This window comes from Poecilia mexicana, unplaced genomic scaffold (genome assembly GCF_051168715.1).
Source record: "Poecilia mexicana isolate PSO_F unplaced genomic scaffold, ASM5116871v1 scaffold_18, whole genome shotgun sequence".
Taxonomy (NCBI): domain Eukaryota; kingdom Metazoa; phylum Chordata; class Actinopteri; order Cyprinodontiformes; family Poeciliidae; genus Poecilia; species Poecilia mexicana.
Window position 1 is genome coordinate 4439312 of NW_028263387.1, and position 19180 is coordinate 4458491.

The window sequence follows — 19180 nt, forward strand, 5'->3', positions numbered from 1 at the left end:
GGAATGAAAGGTGGTGACGGAGCGAATCGGGAGAGACAGCAGAGACGATTCTAGGAAAAGCAAAAGATTCTGAATGCAGAGTGACATCTCAGAGGGGGGAAAGAAGCGTGAAAAGTACGTAATGGAGCCTGTCTGTGCCACTGTACAATCTTTCAACAAGCATTGGCACGTAACTCTGCCAAGAATTTGTCAAGAGCTCACAGAGCAGTGAAGGATGTCAGGGAGGCCACAAACTCTTTTAGGATGAACACTTTCATAAACTTCATCCCCGTAAAATTACATATACTCTCACCAGCCACTTTATTAAGCACACTTTGCTTGTACTGTTTTGGTTTCTCCTTTAGCCTTCATGTTCCTGAAGGTTTAAGGAGTCTTATAAAGTGTCAGATTGTGTTAGTGGTGGATGTTTTGAGCAGGACCCTTCATGGATAACATTTGCTTGTTCAGCAAATTACAGGCCAGCTGGTCAACAGCCAATAACACTGTCTGGGGTTTTTCCAACTGTTTTATGGTCATGTCAATGAGCTGAATCCTAAACTCACATTGCTTTTGCTCAATCAGGTCAACTTTCTGAACTATGGAGCAACATGAGCATCAAAATGCAGGACTTGTTCTCACATCTGGACAATCTGATCAATGAGTGATGAGCAGGAGGAGAGATTCCATCAGGACAGGACAGAGACGGAGACGTAATGTTCAGTTCACATGTACTTACCCTTATCAGTGTTTATTATTCAGTTTACAGAAATCCAAGGTTGTTACATGTAATTAATACAATCTGTTAAAACGTCTTCTTTTTCTCCTAAAACCTTTTTTGAATGGGAAATATTAAGGGAAATGAACTGATGATGACACAAAAATGTCATCAATTTAGTCTGAAGATTGGATTTGTCTAAGTCAAATTAAAATAAAAACCTGACCTGATTGAGAAACATGGATGTCATTTTAGGATTCAGTGGTGCAAAAAATAGTCCTAATTCGGCTAAAAAACCATAAGACAACTTCATACATATATATATATTGGAACCCAGTGGAACTTAGCAACTTTGTCGCTACATTTAATAACTTCTCAGATAATAAAATCGAGAACATCGCAATTGGCAAATCAGACTTTTTTAAAAATCAGTCATGACCAGAAAGCTGCAATCAGTGCACGCCTAGTCATAGCATCATCCCTGAGAGGTATGTATAGGTAAGATAAGTTTGAATTTATTGCAGCAGTAATGAGAAATGACAGCCATGTTTACCTCCCTTCTTCAGTTTCCTGCAAATAATCAGATGAAGAGCTATTTTTAAAGCATTGTCTGAAGGAACCACTTCAGAGCTGCATTCTGCCACCTGTAGTCACAGAGGAGTTCAGCTACAGCAAGAGACACCTGTTGTCAAAATAGCGCGCCCTCAAGTAATTATAGCTTCAGTTGCCTTCTGCCTTTCCATATCATTTGTTCTCAGACCTTCCAAACACAGAGACTATGCGCACAACACGATTAGACAACTTATAATTTAGCATCGGCAATTACTGCACAAGCAGGCTCAACATTTATTCCTCAGACCAGTCGTCCTGTTGTGATGACTGTGGATAAGGGAGCGCCTCTGTAATTAGCAATCAGATTCCCTGCGTATTCCGGCTCGCTGCCGTTGTCCTGGCCCTCCTTGCAACACACACCCCATCGCCCGACAATCGTTTCTGTTTTTGTGGTTGATTTTGTGTGGGTTTTTTTTTGATTAGTAATGATTCAATCTTCACCAATTAGAGCCAGCATGACGGTGAGGCAAACACGAGGCAGAAAAAGGAGAGAGAGAGAGAGAGCGGGGGAGAAACCAAGAGTGAGGGAGAGGATCTTAATAGAGCATTTAATGAAAGTTAATGGTGGGCTCTGTGTTCACCAGAGAGTCGTCTAGAGGGAGTCTGTGGATTGAGCCCAAAGATCGCACATTGCGCATTCATGGCCTTTTTCTTTTCATTATCAGACCTCTCCTAATGACGAATGTAAATAATGCATATCAGAGTGTTGGTGGATATGGGTGACGACTGTGAAACCATCACTCCACTTGGGGAGCCAATTATAGCCGAGGATGAAATACACACAGGTTTGGTTTTGTGCTTCTGAGGTGTTCTCACCAAAGGAAATGAGCCACCTAACACCAATGTTGGATTTTAACACTTTGTCATAAAAGCAAAGTTCTCTGTTATAATATATATATATATATATATATATATATATATATATATATATATATATATATATATATATATATATATATATATATATATACATATATATATATTATAAAATATATATATATATATATATATATATAGCTGACTGTATAGCTCAGTGGGTAAGACACCAGTCTACCACCTGGGAGACCGGGGTTCGAATCCAGGTTGGGGCAAGTTACAACAGTGCAATTGAGCTATGCAGTGTGGGTCCCTAGGCAAGACCCTTGGAGCTATATAGCCTACCTCATACAATGAGAGACACTGATAAGCATGACATGCCGGCTCAGACGTCGCCCGGCCAAACAAGGTCTGCGTCAGGTGCTGGGGAACCAGAGCACCTTGATGAAAAATGGGCTACTGGAACAAGACGGAAATGGGCGAGAGACGAAAACATGGATCTGTTGGAATGCTACTACTCAAGTAACCCTAGTCAGAGGGGTTACATGCAAAGACTGAGGGTGGAATGGTTACTTCGACACCCACAGTCTACAATGACTGCCAAACAACTAGTAGCTCAGTGCTCCAACATCCGCAAACGGCAACTGCTATCACAACTTGAGATTGACGAGGTACAACACAAATGCTACGGCATAAGGGAGGAGGGAGGCACAGTGGCTAACCTCTCTACGAGAAGACCACAGCAACCTCCCTGAACAAGCCCCGGTAACCATCACTGTGGCAGATGTCCAAGAAAGAGTCTCGGGTATGAAAAACTGGACAGCACCAGGGCCTGACATGATCCATGCCTACTGGCTAAAGAAACTCACTGCCCTCCATGAGCGACTGGCAGCTCAACTGAACCAGCTGCTACAGAATGGGACTCACCCTGAATGGTTAACTGAAGGGCGCACAATCCTGATCCAGAAGGATCCCTCAAAGGGTTCAGTCCCATCCAACTATCGGCCAATAACCTGTCTCTCTACAACATGGAAGCTCATGTCAGGCATCATAGCGGCTAAGATAAGCGGACACATGGATAAATACATGAGCACGGCACAGAAGGGCATCGGCATAAATAGTAGAGGAGCCAAACACCAACTCCTTGTAGACCACACAGTCGCCCGAGACTGCAAAACCCGACACACCAACCTGTGCACCGCTTGGATTGATTACAAGAAAGCCTATGACTCAATGCCACACACCTGGATCATTGAATGCTTAGAGATGTACAACATCAATAGGACTCTAAGAGCCTTCATTGCAAACTCGATGGGGCTGTGGAAAACCACCCTTGAAGCCAACTGCAAACCGCTTGCACAAGTGTCCATCAAATGTGGCATATACCAAGGAGATGCTCTGTCCCCACTGCTGTTCTGCATAGGCCTGAACCCCCTCAGCCAAATCATCAACAAGACTGGCTACGGATACCGACTTAAGAATGGGGCCACAATCAGTCACCTCCTCTACATGGATGACATCAAGCTGTACGCCAAGAGCGAGCGAGACATCGACTCACTGATCCACACCACCAGGATCTACAGCACTGACATTGGGATGTCATTCGGACTAGAGAAGTGTGGCCGGATGGTTACAAAGAGAGGGAAGGTCGCCCGCACAGAAGGGGTCTCACTCCCAGAGGGAACGATAGCAGACATAGAGCACAGCTACAAGTACCTGGGAATACCACAAGCAAATGGCAACCTCGATGAGGTCACAAGGAAAGGAGCCACAGCCAAATACCTCCAACGAATAAGGCAAGTCCTGAGAAGCCAGCTCAATGGCAAGAACAAGATCCGTGCAATAAACAGCTATGCCTTACCAGTAATCAGATACCCTGCCGGAATAATTAGCTGGCCAATGGAAGAGATGAAGGCCACGGATGTTAAGACTCGGAAGCTACTAACCATGCATGGAGGGTTCCACCCCAAATCCAGCACCCTGAGACTGTACACGAGCCGTAAGGAAGGAGGCAGAGGACTAGTGAGTGTGAGAGCCACTGTCCAGGATGAAACATCTAAGATCCATAAATACATCAAGGACAAAGCCTCAACGGACGATGTGCTCAGCGAATGTCTCAGGCAATGGGGAACAGAGGACGAGGTGCTGGAGGAACCATCATGGGAAGACAAGCCCATGATGTCTTCCCGACAAATAACTGAAGTGGCTGATATCAGGAAATCCTACCAATGGCTGGAGAAAGCTGGACTCCAGCCATTGGTAGCTGGACTCAAGGACAGCACGGAGGCCCTCATCCTGGCCGCCCAGGAACAGGCCCTAAACACCAGAGCAATAGAAGCTCAGATCTACCACACCAGACAAGACCCAAGGTGTAGGTTGTGCAAGGAGGCCTCTGAGACAGTCCAGCACATAACAGCAGGGTGCAAGATGCTGGCAGGGAAAGCGTACATGGAACGACATAACCAAGTGGCGGGCATAGTGTACAGGAACATCTGTGCAGAATATGGACTGGAAGCCCCGAGGTCAAAATGGGGGACACCCCCAAAGGTGGTGGAGAATGACCGAGCTAAGATCCTGTGGGACTTCCAGATCCAGACAGACAAGATGGTAATGTCGAACCAACCGGACATTGTGGTGGTGGATAAAGAACAGAGGAAAGCCGTTGTGGTGGATGTAGCAATACCAAGTGACCACAACATCAGGAAAAAGGAGCATGAGAAACTGGAGAAATACCAGGGCCTCAGAGAGGAACTGGAGAAGGCCTGGAAGGTGAAGACCACAGTGGTGCCTGTGGTCATCGGGGCCCTCGGGGCAGTCACCCCCAAACTGGAGCAGTGGCTCAAACAGATCCCAGGAACAACATCAGACATCTCAGTCCAGAAATGTGCAGTTCTAGGCACAGCCAAGATACTGCGCAGAACCCTCAAGCTCCCAGGCCTCTGGTAGAGGACCCGAGCTCAGAGGATGAAAGAGACCACCCACGGAGGGTGAGAGGGGAATTTTTATTTTTTATATATATATACACACACACACACACAAAGCTCTTTTCTTTACTTTCACAGCAATTATATTGTGAAAAGCTTGATTTCTCCAACTGTAACAGTGACTTTTGATAGTTTTTCCCTGATTGATAGTTGTTACAACATTATAAACTATATTTAGATACTTCCCTCCCTTTATGTGGCCACCAAGCTGATTTTTTTGTTCAACACAGATTGAAAAAAAAATTAAGTAAAGGTAAAGTACTTAATATAATAATAACCCAACAATTAGTTTGAAATAGAAGTGCAGAACTGTTGAGTATTTCTTAGTTTCAACAATAAAGTTTCTTTAGTCTTAGTAGATTGTTTTTTGACCACAACCAAAGTGTGCTCAAGGTGTGAACATGATTTAACAGTTAAGATTATGCCTTAAAGGACTAATGAAAGCATCAATAGAGAGATCTTCATCCCTCTTTAAAACCCATTGAAAACCTTCTCTTCCTTACATAAATGTCAGCCTGGTGTGTTCTTTCAAACGGTAGAGTCAGTGGCTCTCTCGGGCCCCATATTCAAACACACCCATCCCTCCACTCAGTGTGAGGGGTCATTACGGTGATCATGGAGGTGAAAGTGGTGTTCTGTGATGCCTGCCTGGCTATATTTTGTCCAATCCCAGGAATCTCTTAGAGCTCTTCAGCAGCACCACAGACATTACTGCTGGGTCCAGCAGAGCCAGCATAGGATGCAGCGTCTGGCACAGAGCAAACCTTATTCAGCTCATTGTTCTTACTTTGAAGCAGGCATTAATGCTAATAAAGCCTGTGCTAAGATAACTCGAGTCATACAATTTATCATGTTGTTCTTGACCCAATAAATGACTTTTGTCTAAACTAATTTTATGTATATTAGATTATTCATTCTAACGTAGCCAAGAACAGACATTCTGAGAATTTTCCATGCTAAATATTATTTTGTCACGTTTTGTGAAAACCATTTAAATATGTCAGAATACACACTTTTTTATATATAATTTAATTTCAACATTATAACCTTGAGGAGAAATATCACTTACAAATATTTGAATTTTAAAAAAATTTAAGTATCATTAACTGAGCTTCTGATCTCTAGACCCCGATCACATTGGATTGTTTTCTCTAAAAGGGAAACATTGTTTTGATTTTATTTTCACCAGAAATGGAGTTCTAGAGGACCCGCTCATCTTTTGTTGTTCACCGTTCTTGTTTTCTTCTTGTGGAGGTTTTAACTGCATGTTCCATACTCCCTGTTTACTGCCACCTGCAGGTTTGGAGGAGTAAAAAACTGTGTTTTGGGGCCGTTCTTTGTGTTTCCATGTGGATGAAAACATTTCTGGAAATGGTTCCATGTTGTCGCAGGTGTTTTTGAAACCATCTATCTGTTTTAGAAAAAGGAAATCTTTTCAGTCAGTATCAGCCAAGTTTATTTTCAATCTCAAGTTTAACTCAGCTGACATTATACAGAATTAGCATTAGCCTAAATTCCAGTTTATTCTAATACAGTCCAATCATATGTTTGGAATCTAATCACATATGGTCTCTAGACCAATACTAATTGTAATATGGTGCGTTTAAAGTCAGTTGGTCATTTGGTAAAGTGTAATCTAAGAACAACAAATGTGAGTTACTGGTTTTATATCTATCCTTTGCTGTGATGGTTTGAGTTTTTTTTTTTTTTTTCACACTGGATGTTTCTCCAACTTGCTCACTTTCACATTTTCTTATATTGGTTCTCACACACCACCAACTCACTGCTTCCACCAACAGGTGGGTAAGGGGAGTGATTCTCTACACCAGACAGACTCACTCCTGCTCATTAGCATAAGTTCACACCACAAAACCACTGGCAGATTTATTGTCCCGCCCATAATATTAAATGAGAATATTCAGTTCAGAATACAACACAATGCCCGCCCACTTAGTTTAATGAATGTTTGAATTAATTCCAATTATTTCACCCTTACTTTACAGCCATTCTACTACCTCTCGCCTTCTATCGTTAAACCAACAGCTAATGGAGTCTAAAACATGTTGCCTTTGGCAAAAAATGCACTGTTTGGTTTATTTTTTTAAATTTATTTATATTTTTTAGATGAATTTAATGTTTGCTAAATGGCTTTCACGGCTGTGATTTCAGGACATCACTCAGGCGGATGGTTAACTAATTTATTGTATTGATTATAATGTCCGGGAGCCCTGGCTGGAAAATATGAAGTGTCAAGTGCTCATTAATTCTGGAGAGAAGTCGGCAAACATCATTGACTCATTCCATTACCCAAAGTCCACATATAATTGACCTTGCGGCTCCGTCCTGCGCCGTGAAATTTTCCCCAGTTTTTAGATGACGGGAAATTCTTCCGATTTTCTGATGATCTTATCTGCGCAGCAGCATCTTGTCCCCGCGTGGAGGAGTTTCTGCTGGGTCTCCGTTTTTGTGCCTGCTCAAAGATAAAGTATAGGTTTTGATGATACGAAAACCTTGAAGCATTTCAAACCGTGTTTATTCATATCCCCTGACATCAAAGACCCTTTTTTTTCTTCTTCACTTTTTCTTACGCTTGCCATAATTTCACTTGCTGCTTTCAGCGACTTGACAGAATGGAGGAGCCGCAACGAAGAGACAGGGGAGAAAAATAATTAGGTTTAAAACTAGATGAGTTTTTTTTTTCTCTCCCTCCCCTCTTTTATGCTGTAATACAAAGAGACGGTAATTGTGCTTGAGCACCGAGAGTTCCCAAACCTCAGCTTTTTTTATCATCTTGCTTTAGGATTCGCAATTTTCTGCTCCGTTCATAAAAAAGTGCACTGTGTACGTCCTGCGTCTCTCCTCCAAAGAGTACAGTAGATAAAAATTCTTTCAGACATCAAATCCCATTTCCAGTGTGCCGGGTTGACGCTGGCAAAGCTATTCGTGTCAACTGTAAGCTGCTTCTTTGAATCATGTAATCATCCAAACATGCTTCTGCCGCCTCGGTAATGACAGCCACTCTGTCAGGGACGTCTCTAAGGAGCATACCTACTGACAGACACATTTGCTTGGCTCGGAGATGTCAATTTTCCTGTGTGGCAGTGAGGGTAATATTTTGACAGGCGTGTGTGTGCGTGTGTATGTGGTAGCGCGCACCTTCAGAGGATGCACTCTTAAGACGCATGCTGTGATTCGTGGGATCCCCGTTTGTTCTTTAGTGGCTTGAAGTTTTGCATCTCTCCTTTACCAGCAGCTGCTAATGAAACATTTTGGAGTGAAGAAATTAAGCAGCATGTAGAGCACGTTGTATTTGTACAGCGCAAAAGTGACGTGCAATTATTTATTTTTTTTGTGTGTGTTTTGTTTTTTTTAACCAGAAGATGCGCACACACTACTTCATAGATTTAAAATTAATAGTTTAATAAGCAGTTTCATATGGAGTATAGCTGAAAAACTTTATTTTTGTTAGTGTAATTTGCCGGAGAAGGTCTGGAGCAACTAGAGCGGATAAATCACTTTTAAATGTGCTTACAGCTAACAAGGAAAGGAAATTACTCTTTATGACGATAACTGTTCTTTTGAAAACCATAAGCTGCTGCATTTTGCACAATAAACTGCAACGATCTCTTTGTTTTTATACACTTTCAACTTTAACAAGTTAATTTCTTTGTCGTTAAAAATTTGCTTTCACTGTATAAACAAGATGGCCTACGTCTGCTGCAACAAGAGGCTGTTACATTAAAACAACAGGGTTAAAGGTCAAAGGTAACCGCAGAGAGCAGAATATATAGAAACCTGTGAGAGCTCCATTGACTCCTTAAAGCAAGGGAACTGTAAGAAAAGTTTGGATTCTCTTTTTCAATTTGAGTTTTTTTTTTATTTTTAGAATTAAGTTTTCCAAAATAAACATATTTTTAACATAAGTACCCAACTATGGGAGTAGTGTTTAAAATTCTTTGTAGAAATGACCCAGATATTGTTGAATCAAATATGTTTTTGTTTATAACATGACACCTGTCACATATCCACGCTTATTGTTTTTTTGAATATTTTTATTTCTACTATCTATGAAATAAAAATTCTCCAGACATAAATGTTTCTGAACTCAGATGGGCTGCAGTAACTGTTTACTGTCCTCTACCTTATGCTGTTTAAAGTACCATTTCTATTTGTTTTGTCAATGTCAGCTTCTGCCACCGGACCTGCTTGTTTGAGAAAACGGCCATAATATTCATACCAAATCATGTATTCATGCCAATAATGCTCATTTTTGGGTGTTCATTGTCTTAATTGAGATGCTAGCGTTAGCTTGCACTATTTTCTATTTTGATACGACTTGTGATAATTCGGTTCATGATATGTCTTTCAGTTCAATTCAGTCTAAAAATACTTTATGCCTTATTCATGCCAAAGAGAAATTAACTATTGTAACTCACTCCAAGTATCTTCAGAGATTTGTTGCACATGATGCTGTACTATTGGACTAATCTGTAGGAAAGGTCAGTCTGCCAATGATTCCATGAAACCTGTTGGAGATTAACGTTACCTCATATACTGATTTCTTCTACAATATGTTAACCTGAAGAAGAGTAAAAACAACATAATCAGGAGGTCATTCTAGACAAGTTTATTAGTTGACTATTTCTGCTGAGATTACTGAGACGTCTGACTTGACTGAACTAGTTGGAGTTTGAAAATTATGTAACATTATTAATTTTCAGAAAAATGCAACACAGAGGTTTGTTACCTTTTAATGCCTTAATTCCTTAGATTTGAAAAAAATAAAACAACAACAGGTGAGTTTATGCTAGTGTTAATGAGGTTTAAGATGGAATTACAAAGTCATTAAATTCAAAGCTACAATTCAAGAAGAATGGCTGTTTGTCAAAGATTAGCCTCGGATTTCTAGTAAAACCAGAAGTTTCTTGCGTATCATTTTTGTTTGTTCGCATCTCTTACAGCCTTCTTCATGTGTGTGTTTTGCAGGAGAGCTGTACATCGGTGGCGTGACGAAGAGCATGTACAGCAATCTGCCCAAACTGATCGCGTCCCGGGACGGGTACCAGGGCTGCCTGGCCTCTGTGGACCTGAACGGGAGACTCCCTGACCTGATCGCAGATGCCCTCCACAAGGTGGGGCAGGTGGAACGAGGCTGCGACGGTACGAGAAGCTTCTCTTTGTCACGTTCATCCATCATCCATTCACCCGTCCCGTAGTCTATGCCCACTTATCCTGTCAGGGGTCGCAGAGCAGCTGGCGCCCTTCTCCAGGGTGCATCACAGGACCAGTCACCCTCCATAAAACAGTCTAAAATACTTTAGGGCTTCTGAATTCTTTTTTTAATTTTTTTTTTTCAGGAAAGACCATTCGATAATTATCTCCCCTGTGAGTTACCAGCCCTTGATTTCAGGTATTATTATCCAAGCTGAGTCACAGTGATTCCTTCTACCTCGATGACAGAAAACCGCCGTTTCAAATCTCGTGTGACGTTTGACGAAGTCAAAGACGGAAACGGCTGTTTCGTAACCACACAGATTCCGAGTGCCTGGGCCAGCCTTTAGTCTCCTTTCTTTGTGTATTGTCCTAGTTACGCCGTAAATCCTGCAGGAGGCGGGCGTTTTTTTTCCCCTCTCTCTGCTGTCGACAGTGTGGTTAATCTCACTAACACCCCACTTTTGTTGCTTTGTGGCTTTCCTTTCGTCTCGCCTTAGCACCGTTTCTACCTCCGCCATGCTTGGGTTGCTGCATGTCTCGGGCTAAATGGCTCTGATGTCAGTTAATCCTGGGTATAACAGTAGTTTTTGGCAGTAACAGTCCTCCCTCTTTTCACACAAACTGTACCCTGAGCCACAGTCCACCATGTCTCGGTAGCCTACTGAGCACAGGAGAACCCAGGCTTAATTTCCCTGTGGGGAACACTGGCTGAAACCACACCGGCTGAAGCTTTTCATGTGTTCCCTTCTCCCCAACACTTCCTCCTAAATGATGCCATTTCTGCCAGCTAGCCTTATTACCTGCCCACACTTACAACCCACAATTACTTTGCTCCAAACACAGTTTAAAATTGCATTAAGATATCTCACCCTTTCCTGCAGGCTCACACAATGGTTGTTAATGATCCGACTCCCAGGAAACTGAGCTCTAATACCTGAGCAGATTTTTGGAGGTTTTAATTTTTTTAATTTATTTATTTTATTTTTGACAAATAAACCAGAGGTTGTTAGAAATTCAATTATCCTCCTGTCGATGTTGCATAAACACATAAAACATATCATTTTAAAGCAATTACAGGAATAATTTCTCTGCCCTTAAGAGTATTCTTACTTACAGTTCCTCCTCGGTTGTCACAGATGGCTGCCGTTTCTGATGTGTTTATGGCAAAGATCTTACTAAAGGAGCTTTTGCTCCACATTTTACTACACATCTGAACTTGGATCTGAAAGCGCTGGGAACTGGAATGGGAAGCTCGAGTATTTGGTGCCTAAAGCAGACGTAAAATCTAATTTTGAGATTTAATAAGATGTTTCATTTCGAGGTTCTTTTATTCTGAGGCATAAACCAATTTCCAACTGGATGCACAGTTTGTACATAGGCAGATGTTTCATTTATAAGCAAGCTGTTCGTGGAGTGCAGAGCCGACTGCAGAAAGGGAATGAAGATGTGTTTACTTGGGTTTTATAGTCATATTAAGCGTGTTCCCCCCTTAGTACAGCAGGATTTTCCTCAAACATTTGGAGCAAACAGCAGATGGGAATTCACACTCCAACAAACCCAAATCGACAAGGAGTTTAGGTGAAACTAAAATTTGTTTTCTAAATTAAAGAGGAAGGAAGTAATTGCATGCTGATCTATTGGCTCTTAAGAATGCCAATTAATTATTAAGCAAAAAGGTAATAGTTGTTTCCTAAACAAACAAACAAAAAAAGGAAAAATCTGATTGGTTACTTGTGTGTTTGTTTTTTGTAGAATTAAAGGGGCTGGGACCATTTTTTTAACTAGGCCATTTGTAAATGGCACAGTGCAGAGGCTGTTTATCTCTGCACAAACAAATTAGTCTGGAAGTGAACCACGGTTCTTTGAAAATCTCTGTTTAATTGAGGCTGTAATGAGAAGCCCCACTGCCATCAACACAAAAGCCACCGCACACTTGTTTCAAAAATAATCATCCCACCTAAGACTTCATCTGCAGCCTAATCAAATATCTATTCTTCAGCATTTTCACCAACAATCTCCAACAATCAACTTTTTTTTTTTTTTTTTTGAGTTGCACAAATGGTGATCTTGTTTCCTTTTGGTTTGTGTCTTATTAAGCAATAAATAGCGAACGCTGAGGAGTAATAATAAGTAACAGCATACTGGGTCGGTAGCCAGCAGGAAGCAGGAGAACTTTATATTTTCCTTCTTTTTCCCTTCTTGACTTATAAACAAGCCTCCTGTCAATAGGTGGCAGCAGTGTTCAAAATAATCAATGAGCTGTCTTTTCAAGCCGTTAGAGGAACTAGCCAAAACAGAACTACATATTCCTGTCTAGAGAACTGGTGTTCACAGCTGATGGAGGAGGATACAAACATGTCTACCTCCATAGAGGAGAGGAGGTGGAGAGGTTTGTGACAGTGAAAAGAAAAACGGCACGGGAGGTTTGTAAAGTTAGCATGATGGAGTAGTAGGGCAAGACTAATAATTTTTTTTAAATACAAGAATAAAGTCATATTATGAGAATAGTTATGCTATTGAAAGTATAAAGACGCAATATTGTCGAAAGAAAGTTGTAAAATATAGTTATAATGAAAGAAAAAGCCAGCGAGTCCGTGGTTCCCTAAAATGTTACGCACTTTTGACAAACTGAAATATAAGCGACATCGTTGCAAATTTTGTGGAAAAAAATAAAATAAATAAAAACTATATAGCTTTTTGAAAAAGAAAAAGACGAAGAAGCTGACAAATAATCAATGTGTATGGTTTTAAGATGTTTCACTGTACTAAATCTAAAAATGAACTGCCGGCCGACAGCGTGTCATGTAGCATTACGCCAACATACAGTTGCGGTCAAAAGTTTACATACACTTGTAAAAAAACATAATGTTATGGCTGTCTTGAGTTTTCAATAAGTTCTACAACTCTTATTTTTCTGTGATAGAGTGATCGGAACACATACATGTTTGTCACAAAAAACAGTCATAAAATTTGGTTCTTTCATAAATTTATTATGGGTCTGCTGAAAATGTCACAAAATCTGCTGGGTCAAAAATATAGATACAGCAACATTAGTATTTGGTTACATGTCCCTTGGCCATTTTCACGGCAACTAGGCGCTTTTGGTAGCCATCCACAAGCTCCTGGCAAGCTTCAGGTCGAATGTTTGACCACTCTTCTTGACAGAATTGGTGCAGTTCAGCTAAATGTGATGGTTTTCTTGCATGAACCTGTTTCTTTAGCACTGTCCACATGTTCTCAATGGGGTTTAAGTCAGGACTTTGGGAAGGCCATTCTAAAACCTTAATTCTAGCCTGGTTTAGCCATTCCTTTACCACTTTTGATGTGTGTTTTGGGTCATTGTCTTGTTGGAACACCCAACTGCGCCCAAGACCCAACCTTCGGGCTGATGGTTTTAAGTTTTCCTGCAGAATTTGGAGGTAATCCTCCTTCTTCATTATCCCATTTACTTTCTGCAAAGAACCAGTTCCACTGGCAGCAAAACATCCCCAGAGCATAATACTACCACCACCATGCTTGACAGTAGGCATGGTGTTCCTGGGATTAAAGGCCTCACCTTTTCTCCTCCAAACATATTGCTGGGTGTTGTGGCCAAACAGCTCAATTTTTGTTTCGTCTGACCAGAGAACTTTCCTCCAGAAGGTTTTATCTTTGTCCATGTGATCAGCAGCAAACTTCAGCCGAGTCTTAAGGTGCCTTTTCTGGAGCAAGGGCTTCTTTCTTGCACGGCAGCCTCTCAGTCCATGGCGATGTAAAACACGCTTGACTGTGGAGACTGACACCTGTGTTCCATCACCTTCCAAATCCTTGCAGACCTGCTTCTTGGTGATTCTTGGTTGACTCTTGACCATCCTGACCAATCTCCTCTCGGCAGCATGTGATAGCTTGCGTTTTCTTCCTGATCGTGGCAGTGACACAACTGTTCCATGCACTTTATACTTGCGTATAATTGTCTGCACAGTTGCTCTTGGGACCTGTAGCTGCTTTGAAATGGCTCCAAGTGACCTCCCTGACTTGTTCAAGTCAATAATTCGCTTTTTCAGATCCACACTGAGTTCCTTTGACTTTCCCATTGTAGCTTTTGTAGCTGAGTCTAATCACTGGGTCAAATGAGCCCTATTTAAATGGGCTCATGAGAAGTCAACAGCTGTAGTCAATCAGAATCACTTACAAGAAGTGAAGAGGCCATGACATGAAGCTAATTTGATTGACACAACTCGCTACATCACCAAAATTGACAAATTTTGTTGCTGTATCTATATTTTTGACCCAGCAGATTTGGTGACATTTTCAGCAGACCCATAATAAATTTATGAAAGAACCAAATTTTATGACTGTTTTTTGTGACAAACATGTATGTGTTCCGATCACTCTATCACAGAATAATAAGAGTTGTAGAACTTATTGAAAACTCAAGACAGCCATAACATTATGTTTTTTTACAACTGTATGTAAACTTTTGACCACAACTGTATTCCAACTTCCCAAGCTGCATTTTATTTTTTAATATTCAATATTTAACAGCAAATACTGAACAGCAATTAGACGGCGGTCTACTGTATAGAAGCCAACGCCACAGGAATCTGTCAGTTTGTCAGCAAGGATTTTAGATGCAATTAAAAGTTGGTTTCTTGATTAAACAAAATGTAGTTGATCTGATTGACTGATGCTATGTTTCTGTGCTGGTTTTCTGTATTTGTGATACACCAGGGTCAACCTGAATATATTAAATTATCGCGAAACATATTCAGTACATCAAACTTTTATACCATATAGATTTCTTGCAGAGTGATAAGTTTGAAGTGTTTAATTTTTGATGATGGCTTATAGGTACTGAAAAACAGTTACTTTCTAACAAAAAATACCTTTATATTACAAAGTACAATTAGGTAAAGGATTTTTTAAATGTATATAAATAGCTGATATATGTTATCTGTTGTTAAGAACAGATAACAAGGCTCCCAAAATTATGTGTAGAAACTTCACCCAGAACTTTAAGTAACTTTAATTGTGGGTCTTTTCACACTTTCTCTAGATGCTGAGACTTTAATCAAATGAAATGTTAAATATACACTGATCTAAATCAAATATCAGCCACTGATAAACAGTGCATTTTTTCTTCTTCCTCAGCCAAAGTTACATGAAATGCCCATTGTTAGTTTGTTTTAACTCCATTGTACACAATCTTGCTAATGCCTGTGGATCTTTTGTATTGAATTCTTTTTGATAAATAGATTGAAAAAAATTAATAAATAAAAATAATCCCTGCATGGTTCTAACCAAAGCTTTAAAACATAAATCCTGCAGTTGTTTCCAGAGGAGCAGACTACAAGTGGAACTGTTGGAGATGTAACAGAAAATGTCTGATTTTTTTATTTTTGTTTTATTTTACTTTTATTATGCAAGGCAGATTTTAATTTGATCCTCCTGGCTAATTTCCGTCTCTCAGGACCCAGCACCACCTGTACGGAGGAGTCCTGCTACCATCAGGGGGTCTGTCTCCAGCAGTGGGAGGGCTTCACCTGTGACTGCACAATGACGTCCTACGGAGGTTCATTCTGCAACGACCGTAAGTCGTAAAACTTTGGATTCCCATAGCTCAGATGTGAATGGGCTTGAATGGATGGAGAACAGTTGGTAAACCGTTTTTAAATTTTTTTTAAAATTTTAAATAGCGGGGTGTGTTCACTGTGTTCGTAGTAAGACTGCTTCCTTGGATTCTGCAGAGGAAGGAAGGCTTTGCTTGTTTAGGCCCGGAGTCCCACGTCACGCAATCACCGGCTGGGAGCCTTGCACCTATAGGCTGCGAAAACGGGAAACCACGCAACATAGTTATCGCAAACATGACGCTTATTCCAATGTTTCTAATTGCTTCAATGCAAGCCTGACACTTTGCAGCCGGTACGTCGCAGCAGATAATGCTTTTTGTGAAGGCTCAGCGCTGAGCACGCGGCTCACAAGTTAGTTCCATTAGGGCAGACCTTTCATTTTCCTCTCAGTATTCACTGAACATTTAAAATTACATGGTAAATAAAAATGAATAAGCCGACCCCTTGTCAGGGAGCTGCTTCAGATATTAATTAGAAAACACTACTTTAGCCTGAAGGAAGCTGACTGAGAGGTTTATCCACCACCCTGCTTCTCATTGCGCAACATGAATTTGGTATGAGCTCAGCGGATCAGCTCGTGTTGAGGTGCTGCCGTTGGTAACGAGCAGGCCTCGTTCTCCACTTGTAAGCGAAGATGTTAATTGCTTTTGAACTATGAAGCCAACGTTGATAACGAAGCCTTTTGCATGGCGACTTGAAGCTTCTGCTCGCTGCGCAGTCCGCCCCGACCAGCTAATATTCATGTTTGTATAAGTAGAGGTGATTGGATATTTAACATTTCTTCAGTTTTATTTGTGACAGTGTTGGTGTGATTGCTGTGAGTTGTGATTAATGCCAATGTCTGATTAGAGAAATGATTAAGGAGTCCAAGGAATCAAGGGAAAGATATAAGGTTAATTTCTTCTTATAGGGGCGAAAGCACCTTTTGCTGTTTTCTTTTTTTAGAGGAAGCATCCGAAAGTGGGCAGAATTGTGTTTTATATGGGAAATTTTCCTGAAGTTGATGTGTGATGTGCGTGTTTTGAGAGTATGTAGATGGAGGGAACTTCACCAGCAGCTTGATTTAATGTATTCTCTGAATAAAATCACAGGCTAAAATAGCACAACTATCAAACTGTGGCACAGGAATAGTTAAACATGGTGTTCTGTTCCTTAGTTCCAAACCCAGACAATCAGCGATGACGTATTTGTGTCATCTTATCTTCATCACATTTGTACTTTTAAAAAGAAACTAGCTGCTGGTTAAAGTTCACTCACAATTTGTGTTTCTATAACGGCTTTATTATGACCGGTCGCCACACTGCAGCACAAAACAACTGAGAGGAGATTTATCATATTTCCTCTTGCTTATAATAAATTTGGTCTTAGAAATAAAAATCTGAAACGTTTAACGTCTGCCAGTGGTGGATGCTGCTAAAAAGCATTAGCTGCACTAACCCTAAAGCACTAATCATAAAGATTTGCTCTGCTAAAGTGCTATACCAACATGGCATTTTAGCAGAAGCTAATGCTAACGTGCTCAACTCAACCAATATGATCTCCACAGTCTTCATCCACTTCATAATAACAAGACAAACGTCAAACTACATGAAGAATTCAGTTCATGCAATTGAAAGTTTTCAAACAGCCAAGTAAATTTGTGCTGTAGAATTCATCTAGAAAATTTAATTTTGGGGCTAGCTGGGTGCGCTAGCTATTATTTGGTAAGTTTAACACTTATTTAGTAAGTGGTAAACAAAATATTAGCTCCGCTATTAGCATATGGGAAAATTAGTGGAAACACCTGTTCTGTACCGTTTTTCTTCTTATCTGCAAAAAAAATTAACCGAGCTACGAGAAAGCTCAGGTACTTTGAACACATTGAAGTGCTTCATGTTGTTCCTATTGTCCAAAGTAAAGCAGTGTGGCTGCCTGTTTTTAAATCCGCATGCCTTGCCTTTGCTGCTGCTGGTTTCTTTTGTTGCCCGTCTTTTTCCTCCCTCATAACAGCAGCACATCTTCTGAACACCCGTCAACTTTTATTGCCATCTTGAAGCAGAAAAAAGCCTTGAGATCTGGACATAGACTGAAGTTTGGCTTCTTCCTGCCAACAACTTCCGTCTCTTACTCTTGCCTTCTTTTCGGTACTTTACTTCACCTTATTGGGGTGTTTCTTCAGATTTGTGGTTCTCAGAATATGCTGAGGTTCAATGAAAATTTCTGGAATGATCTCCCAAAACTAAGGTAGGACCTACTGCAGTACATCACGTGCAACTTTCAAGCTCTTTCACAAATTGTCCATATGGATTCTTCTGACACAATACCAATGGCAAAGACACCTTGCACTTTCCACTGAAACCCCCCCAAAAAAGTACCCATAATTTATCAATACAAAGTATTTTCTAGCCTTTATTGTTCGGTTTTGAATGTTTCTTTGTAGAATCAAACTGCACAAGAAATCAAGGCAATGTTAGTGCAATGAACACAAAAAGGCAGCCTAGTTGTTCAGTAACTTTTTGCAATCTAAAAGGTACAAAAATTGCACACTCGCTTACTTTTCATGTCATAGGTTCTGCACTTGAGTCAAAGAAGAAGAAAAAAAACTTAATTGCTTTAATGGTGCCTTCAGACAGAGCTAAGAAATGAAAGTGATTGGTGTTTCTTTTGATTCCCACTGCGTAATAAGTAACAAGCTGAATGTAATAGAGTAATTATTTCTCAAACTGTTGTCGTGTGAATGACCTTTTCTGGTGGCAATTACAGAAAAAGTGTAAGGCAGCCCTACTGGGGGTATTTGTTCCTGGTGTGTGGATTCAAAACAACAGCAAGCTTCAACAAAACAAAAAAAAAAAAAAGAAAAAAAAAAGGAGCATCTTATTAAACCAGCTGTTGAAAACGTTGCCATTTGCTTCCAGCTTTATGCAGTTGCATTCACACATTAATAGTTTTTATGCTGTAAACATTATTCAGTGCAGGAAGGCTTTTGTGCTCTTTCCTCCATTTGAGCCCTGAATCATTTGTTTCACTTGGGGTGGAAGGCTTGTCAAAATTATTGACACTGCAGTTATTATTTATGAACGCAGATTCGCAGTTCAGCAGAGTAGATGATTCACGCAGAGATAAAAGATTCCATCTTCTAGTATTTTTTCCCTCCTTTGCTAAATGGGGATGCCTGTTGTTTTTAAACATAACAACAGTACCTTGTAAAAGTACATTTTCACATGTTCCCACATTGTAAACAAACTTCGGTGTGTTTTACTTAAGATATAATA

General features: G+C 40.5%; 1 protein-coding gene across 1 annotated transcript in view; it reads left to right on the forward strand.

Annotated features, from left to right (window-relative positions):
• The window catches only part of LOC106916795 (neurexin-2-like), a 171686-nt gene that overhangs the window by 59745 nt on the left and 92761 nt on the right, over positions 1-19180 (forward strand). Inside the window, exons 9-10 of the mRNA XM_088015978.1 lie at positions 10093-10266; positions 15770-15889. Of these exons, the coding sequence (XP_087872104.1) occupies positions 10093-10266; positions 15770-15889 (294 nt within the window). The remainder of the gene's footprint in view (positions 1-10092; positions 10267-15769; positions 15890-19180) is intronic.